This window comes from Platichthys flesus, chromosome 2, assembly GCF_949316205.1.
Source record: "Platichthys flesus chromosome 2, fPlaFle2.1, whole genome shotgun sequence".
Lineage (NCBI taxonomy): Eukaryota > Metazoa > Chordata > Actinopteri > Pleuronectiformes > Pleuronectidae > Platichthys > Platichthys flesus.
Window position 1 is genome coordinate 20,445,916 of NC_084946.1, and position 8,755 is coordinate 20,454,670.

At 42.6% G+C, this 8,755-nt stretch overlaps 1 protein-coding gene across 2 annotated transcripts; it reads right to left on the reverse strand.

Annotated features, from left to right (window-relative positions):
* Window positions 1-902: 902 nt before the first annotated feature.
* Window positions 903-5,216, reverse strand: sp7 (Sp7 transcription factor). Of its 2 annotated transcripts, none has more exons than XM_062405344.1 (2): window positions 5,196-5,216; window positions 903-3,642 (listed from the first exon to the last, which is right to left on the reverse strand). In XM_062405344.1, exons 1-2 carry the CDS (start codon window positions 5,214-5,216, stop codon window positions 2,293-2,295), a joined length of 1,371 nt encoding a protein of 456 aa, XP_062261328.1. In that variant the 3' UTR covers window positions 903-2,292. The 2 variants fall into 2 exon arrangements, with proteins under 2 accessions (XP_062261328.1, XP_062261320.1); XM_062405336.1 differs by having other exon boundaries at window positions 5,181-5,216.
* Window positions 5,217-8,755: the final 3,539 nt, after the last annotated feature.

Sequence of the window (8,755 nt, forward strand, 5' to 3'; positions counted from 1 at the left end):
TTATACCAGAGTGGGGAAGTGTTTCCTCCTGTCTCTAAACTAGTTTCATGTGGTTATCATTCTTTTAAAATGTCACCTGTTACCAGTAGCGGGTCATAAACACGATCCCCTTCCATAACTCTTTGTTTGACACCAGTACAGAGCAGAACACATCTGTTGCAGGCTTCGTTTACTCTTTCCTGAGGCTATCGCTCCTTTGATACAGAGGGCGAGTCCACCCGCCTCAAATATTTTTATTAGTCTGCAATGTGGCCCGAAGGACCCCGGCAGATAACTGGACAGAGAGCAAGTGGCTTTAACTGTCGCTCACACTCAAGAAAACAACACCATGTGCACGGTGCGATAGCAGGATCCCAAATTGGAGTGTTTTTGACACACCGAGAAATGTAATTGGTCCAGTGTCTTCTCTGCGTCTTTGCTCCCACTTCCTGTCTTAATTGGGGTCCTTTGTTTGACCACCTTCTTCAACAAACAATACAAGTGCAGCTCCCCTGTCCCCTTATCCCCGCCCCTCCCCTGTCCCCACTCCGCCGGAGCATCGCTCTGAGTAATTACCCCTCTCGAGCTGGAGAGTGGAGCAATTGTCTTTGAGTGTAACTACAGTGGCTCTCTGAAAGGGGGTCATTGTGTGGAGCCAAGACCTCACCTCAGTGGATGGCTTTGTTTGTGCTGCAAAAGATAATGAAAGTATTCGCTTGGCCACGGCGAGATGGAAATATGGTAAGATATGAAAAGAGGGACAGTGAGTGAGAAGGAGAGGGGAAGGGTGGAGGAGAGTGTTCGTGCTCAGGGAGGAACACCTTTTTATTTTCTTCTCAAAGTCAAGACGTCCTCGAGTCAAAAGAATAACACTAGCGGAGAAATGCGTTTGAAATTTCTTTACTTTTAGAAAGCACCAAAACAGTCATGATTCCACACCACAACTCATAACGACATGTGCACCTTCACCAGGGTTCATGCTTATCACTATTTACAGTCTCTTAAACACAAATATCACAACAGACCTGCAAACACCTGTAGTTCCAAATCGACAAATCAAGCTCTTAGGTTTACGTGTCTTTTAAGTGAAGCAACACAGGCATCGTTCTCATCATGGAAGTTACACAAAATGTAGAAAATACATAAAAAAAAGTAGAAAAATAACACACCTAACATTATCCATATATTGTTGTAAATATATAGTATGTACAAACAAGGGGAAGCCCTTATTATTATTACATTGTCAGGTGTGGAAGACTTCACAATTGAAAGATTATAGAGAAATAGTTTACACACACATCTAACTTCAAGATCTATAAATAAATCTTTAAAAACACTAAACTCCACATTATAACTAATAAATAAGAGAAAAAGTATTAATTTAATGCATTTTAATTTCTTTTTTGGCCAGCTTCAACCATCTTGCATGTGTTACAGGCATTCTGTTTCATACAGGGCGCAAGATAATCTTCCATGTGTATAATTTAAGACATAAATTAGATTATTTATGTAAATATGAAATTAAATTAGACATAGTAAGAAGCAAACAGCAAACAAAAAGTAAATTGCGAGACCAAACGTCTTTAGCAACAGGAAGCAGTATGTAGGACTGTCCTCTGATTGTTTCAGTAATAATGAATAAGTATCAAAGTACAGCTGTAAATCGGATTTCTTTCTCTAGGCATGCAACGCTCCATCAACTCCATCATCCCGCCCATAAGTCTTGTTGTAAAAGGACTTTCCTTTTGCGGCTTCAGAGCTCTTTTCCTTCAGCTTATGCAGATTCAATTTCCCCAGTGGTTTGTCTCATTTGAAAGGCAGAAAGTCTGTGCACGAGCATGTTTACTTGTATGTGTTCATGTGTGTGCAGACACAGGTTTGTGTGTGCGCTTATATGTATGCATTATATATGCTTGCACATTTGTTAATAGTTATCGCTGTGCATGTGCATGTGCTCATGCAACACGCATGATATATTTGTGTTCACGTACAGCCTGGTTTAGTTGGTCATATTTGTGTGTGCCTGCATATATTTGTGCACTGGTCTCTGTTTGCAGGCTTTGCTCATGTTGTGTGCTTGTTAATCGTGTGTGTGTGTGTGTGTGTGTGTGTGTGTGTGTGGTCCACAGTAAATTAAGCCATTGCTACCTGCAACATGCTCAGTCATTTATCATATCAAGTCTTTTTTTAATCTGATGTCCTTTCATGTCATAAAACAAAATACTCATTTATTTAAATGGTGTTTTTTGTCACCATTAAAAAAACAAGTCCACCATGTCTCAAAAGAAGCACTGAACAGACGATTCACTGAAGTCAGATCTCCAACAGTCCGCTGCTGTTCTCCACTCCGTTCGCTGTGCCAGTCTTCTCTTCTCCGTTGGAGATTTGGTCAGCACCAGGATTGTTGGGCACAGCGCTGGTGTTGAGCTCTGCAGTCTCCTCACCCCGAGGATCTGCCTCTCCCTCCCCAGCTACAGCTTTCCCCTGCATGGCAGAATCTGCGTGGGTCTTCTGGTGCTTGGAGAGGTGGTCGCTGCGTGTGAAACGCTTGTTGCACAGTAGACAGGTGAACTTCTTCTCCCGAGTGTGGGTGCGCACGTGCCTCTCCAGTTCGTCCGAGCGGGTGAAACGCTTCCCGCAGAACAGCCAGTTGCAAACAAAGGGACGCTCGCCGGTGTGCCAGCGCAAGTGGGCTTTGAGGTGAGAGGCCTTGCCGTACACCTTCCCACAGCCCGGGATGTGGCAGCTGTGGACCGGCTTCTTCCTCAGGGACGCAGCAGAGGCTCCCAGCCTTTCCAGCTCCTGGCAGTTGGGGCAGTCACATGAGGACCTAGTGGGTGCCCCGCCACTGTAGCCCCCTGATCCCCTGGCAGGCTTTAGGCCCATGGGACTCTCCATCAGCCCTGAGCTCTGCACAGGCTTGGGCTTGTACATGTCCTGGGGCAGCATGTGCTGGGAAGGCTGTAGGAGGTGAGAGGAGGATCCCAGGCCCACAGAAGGGTAAGGTGCCGAGTTGAGTTGCGTAAAGTCGGTGCCGTAACTGGATATCTGGGGGCTCAGGGATGCTTGTGGTGCTACAGGCTGCAGGGAGGCCTGGAGGCCTCCGTCCGCCTGGGGCTGCGTTGCTGACAGCCAGTTGGAGTTCGGATGGACATCCCACCAGGAGGATGTGGCATTAGATGGGTTAGCAGTGATGCCAGGGTGGATACCGGCCTTATACCAAGAGCCATAGGGGTGTGACATATCCAGTGAGGTGTAGACACTGGTGAGGCAATCGGCCGTAGCGTGGGTCTTGGACACTAAAAGAGACGGATCCTGGGAGACAGAGGTCTGGAAGGAGTGGGAGAAAGGGTTATACTCTGTAGTGTAGCCTCCGGCTGAAGGAGGGGGGCTTCCAGTGGGTGTAAGCAGCCCACCACCTCCTCCCCCTCCTCCAGCTGTGGTGAAGGAGCCAGTGTAGGAGTCCGCCAGGCCACTGCCGTCTGCGGTCCGGCCATTCTTCACTGTCTGAAGGTCAGAGGTCATCATGTAGTGCTTCTTTACTGGAGTTGCGCTGCCGCTCTTGCTGGGTGTAGCTGAATCCCTGATGGGGCTGGTGCTGCCGAACTTGTTACAGGTAGCAGTTAACATAGCCAGAGGACTGGAGCCATAGCGTGCGTCTTCCTGGGGAGGAGGAGACAGGGGAGAAAATGAGACTGTCTGTCTGCAGGAAATGGCTGCTCGCTGCCGCTGCTTCTGTCAGTGTCAACTCTAATAAAAAACGTATGTCTGACTGCCACCGCTGGCTCTCTCTGCTCTCCCTCTGTTTTCAAAGTGGTCAGGGCAATTTAAAGCAGTGAATGTTTATGCTTGTTATGCTGCTCTGCTCAGCGAAGGCGGAATTCCCTCGCTCTTTTGTTTCACTTAAACCGCTGTCTACAAGCTATTCTCAATTTCGCATGCATGTTTGCTTTTAGGCTTTATAAAACCGTGTATGCGTGTATCTAAGCCCTGCACTATTAACTGTAACTTGTCAAACATGTTTTTGTCCCCCTATCGCTCATTGTGACATTGATTAGACAAGCTCATGGTCCAAAGTGTCCCACTGGTCTCACTCTGGTCCTGTTGTATAGCGTTACAGATTTAAATGTAACCATCATCTATCATAATCAAGTTGATTGTACATGTATGCCATGGTGTTTCCTGTAAACATCCATATTCATTAGCTGTTTTGGAATAAAAAAAAACTTTTAAAGTGAACAGAAAAGAAAAGCGGAGCAGAAATCAAACACTGAGGAAACTTCACTTTTCTTAGAAAAACAATTTCATGTGATTCTTCTACTTCTCTCCGCGTGGCAACGATGTGAGAGGCACGTTTCTACTGTTACTACTAGCTGTACATATGGATACAACTAAAGCAAAATCACTAAAATATTGCTTGTATTGTTATTCTATGCAACATCACTGTGTGGTTGCTTCTACAATATGCAATAATAATGCAATAATATGCAATAGTTTATTCTGACTTTGCGGTCATCGTCTATCTGCTGCAGTATCACTGTAGTACTTATTATAATCTATAAAAGTATCTATATTTTAAAACTAAATGTGCTTTAACTGCTTGAGCGCACTAAGGCTCTTTCTTATTTCTAGCACATAACTTTGACTTTATTGTCTCTTTACCAACAAGCCCTGACATGAGCTCTTTGAATCCTGTTGATCTTTTGAACTTTGTTTCTAATTAAACCGTCTCTGCCTTGGTCACGGTTTCACTCACTGCTGGAAACTGTAAAGCTTCATGTGGCCACGTGAGATAACACCTCATTAAGCTACGAGTGAGAGGATGTGCACAGAGGAAATGGGAATAAAAAGGCATATAGACAATAATGATCAGAGAGTAACATGTGACTTTCATGGTGCTGGGCAGATGTCAGCAACACAACCTGAAATGTGAGTTGCTTTCAATCACTAAACACCACAACTCAGATATTTCTTCATATCATTTTCATCATCCTCTACAGAACAAGTGTATATCAGTCAGGTTGTGCCTGTCAGATGCCGATAACATTCAAATTAAACTCCAGGGTTAACTTTCCTCAAACAAACGCACAATATGCATGACTTCACAATAAGTTCGACCTGAAACCTCCACAATAATCACATCACAAAAAGTTGTACTTGTATGAAGAAGAAGAAGAAGAAGAAGTGAAAAATCTACTTACAATAACATTCCCTACCTCCAGAATAGATGCGGCCATCCCTGAGAAACTAAATCCTATAGGAAGCTGAGGGAGGGGAGCAGGGAGAAGCGCAGCTCAGGGTCCCGGGACAGTTCGGAAGAAGTCAGGCAGTAACGCGGGGAAGTGTTTTGAGGCGCAGGGAGCCCGCCCCCTAATTGCAGCCTCTTTGAAGACTCTGCAGAGAAGCAATAAAAAACCAGAGCTGGAGCAAGACGCGCGGGGATTGGTGGAGAACTCTGAGAGGGGGGACATCCCACCTCCCCGATTCCAGATTTTTTTTTTAAAGATAAACGCACGAGTGGGTTACTCATCAATCACCATGTGGATATTATTTCAATTAGACTGGGATCATTTCCACTGGGATTAATCCAGTGGAGCCGGAGAATTAACACTTCAAAACATCTCCATAGATGCGTTTTATTCATGCGACGTCACTGCAGAAGTGTAAATACAAAAAAAAAAGTTGGACTAAAGCTCCATGTTCTCTGTGTGAGAGGAAAAATAACAAAAGAACCCGAAGCCACATAAATATATTTAAAAAAAAAGTCTGTGGTTTCCATCCGAGATTTTATTATTCTGGGTTTCAAGCCTCTCTCTGTTTCTAATATTCTCAAACGCGCTTTTACGGGCCCTTTTCTCGACGTTAATTGTGATGGTTAAAGAGCCCGAGCTGCGCAGACAAGCGCACAGGGAAAGGAGCGAGTCGTTAAATAAAATAAAGAAGAGATTATCGCGTCAAATAAAATGAAATTCAAGCACCGCGTACTGACGAGGGAGGAAAAGCCCGACTCGCAGGATGGTTTCCTCGAGGAAGACACGATGAGTAAAACAAGAGAAAAAAGAGGAACATGTGAAGGCTGAAAGTTTGAGAGTGCGAGGTACTGTCAGAGACGGTGGCAACGTGTTATTTCAGAATCCTCCAAATATCTTTCTGTGATCATGAATAATGTTTGGTTCTGGAATAATGCTTTTTTTTTTTTAAATCAAAAGCAATGTATTTGTTCTTATTTTACTTATTTAAATATGCTCATAACTTACATGTACGTAAACTAAGGCCATTCACCCCTCTGCCTGTTAAACCTTGTACACATTGTTTTAAAAATATTGAATATAATATTGACATACATCACCATTTTCAATGAATTCACTTGAAACTTTAAGAATCTAGATAATGAATCATCTTTTACTTGTATTCAGAAACCTTTTAATTCAGAGTTGCACACTAACAAACCCACCAATGCTGAGACCAAACTCTTTTTGAATGACAATTTTTTTATAGCACAAATTTACATGACACAATTATTCATGCTCATCATAGTAGAAATGAGTAAGTAAATGTCCAGATACATTACATACAAAGGTTATGAAACTATTCATTGAATCATATACAACAGCGTGTACAATAGAAAAAGCATCGCTATCCTTATATTTATTTAAAAAGATAATCTTATGAGGTTGTTTGTATAGTTTAACATAAATTTAACAAGTAAAATAAGCTTTTAATGTCATTAGTTTGTCGTAATGTTATTTCCATGCTCTTCTTTATCTTTGATGTATCAACGCTGAAGATTCATGTCAAGCGAAAACTTGAGATTCTTATGAATCTGTTTTCTTTTGCTGCATTTCATTGATTTAATTTTTCGGTTAAACAAAAAAAAACAAAGCTCAACTTTCATTCTCAGGCGACACAGATTCTCAGCCTTTTTGTGGGCGTCTCGTTTTCTGAAGGAGAGCACAGAAGATTAAAATTGTTGTCAAAAATAAACATATAATTTCTGTCCTTATTTTCTCCTCAATTACAGGGCATGGTCAGAGCTGGGCTTGTCGTTCTGGAGAGTCTGGCCCTCACATGAACACAGCAGCTATATTTGGCAGTCTGTTCTCCAACTGACCTTCATTGCTTTATTTTTCTTATTCCAGGAGGGGTGTGAGAGCAGGAGAACAAAGGCTTGCGACATGCGACAGTTTACATGGTCGCACACTCCTGCGCTCGCAGTCACACAAACCTGTGGACCTCAACTGGAACTGAGGGCATGGTGCCACAGGAGGCCGACGCTGACAACACCTGCTGCGTATAGATGTGAAATCTATAAGCAATATAATCAATAACGTCTCCTGTGGGCCTGTTATATCGCGTCAAATCCTCACAGATACGTGTGTTGTACGTGGCAGCCTTATCACACTTTCTGAGGGATTTCCTTCCCCTCTCATTTGACACATGTTCAGTCACTGAAGTGCGTCTGTAAGTGAAGTGTTCCTTTTTCTTCTTAGCGTTCGTTAATGCTTTATTTTTTTACATTTAGGTGAAATGAGAGGGGAGGTTAAAAAAAAATGCTCTTATATTTCTGAAAAGTGGTCCGCAAGGGGCTGTTTCTCCTCATTTTTATAAGACTTGTACTGATCTGAAACTTTGGCGTGTGCCCATTTACAGTTCTCTTCAAAAGGGAGCAAGTGAGATCTATAATTAGGGAATGCGTTAAGCTCTTAACAGCCTCTTCAAAAAGCTTTCTCTGCTCTATTTACTATTTTCTGCCCTGTGTGGTTTAGACTTTTGGGTACGTACAGTAGGCACGGCGAGCCTGATGAACCTCTCGGCGTTGGGTGGGCACGATTATGCTACCCAGGGCTGATTATACGTTTGGTACGGAGAGTTGTCCATATGACTGCTATCACATCTATTAGTAGTTACAGGTTCTTGTAGGTTTGGCCCCTTTAAATGCAACAAGTGGCATAGTGATTGCTGCTTTGAAAACTATATGTAAATCAAATAGACCTGGTGTGATACTACTTCAACTAAAGGCAATTAATGGCAAACATGAATGATTGGAACTTTTCTGGCTGAGCAGGCAGATACTTTCTGGATAAAGACCCCAAGACATCAGCTTTCCAAAGGTTGTCTCTCCCCGCTTGGATCTAAATTAAGAAAATATACCAGTACTCTGGTTTTGACTTGACCAGTGTGTGTGTATGTGTGTGTGTGTGTGTGTTCATGAGTGATCTGAATTTATAACATTGAACCCGTCTTGATTTTTATTTAGACTTCGGAACTCAATAGTGTGCATACGTCAGAGAAGACCAAGTAGTCTCCTTAAATCCAATCAAGCTGAAACAAATTACACAAATTCATTGATACCAATCTACTAAATATGTGTGATTGTCTTTCATCAAGATCCCAGCGTGGACTTCTGGGAAATTTATGATAATGTAAAAAAACTGCAACGTTATAGAAAGAGAAAACTAATTCTCGATCCGCCTCTTTGTACGCAATCTGTTCGGTAGGTTTTACATTATCCTGCTGACAAAGGAAAAAAATAATTAAATTGAGCAAAACAATGCTACGTGACGATGTGACAACATTTTCTAAAATTTTCAACGGCCCCTTTTCAATACAACTCAGGCCTGAGATTGATCTTGTCACTTTCTCCACCATTCGCCTGAAACCACCTTTTTAAACGTTTTAATTTATCCGTTTCAAAATGAGTGTTAGCAAAGCAAATATTATGAAGATACCTTCTTGATTAGTAAACATTCTTTACTCAAGGAATCAAACAGTTATC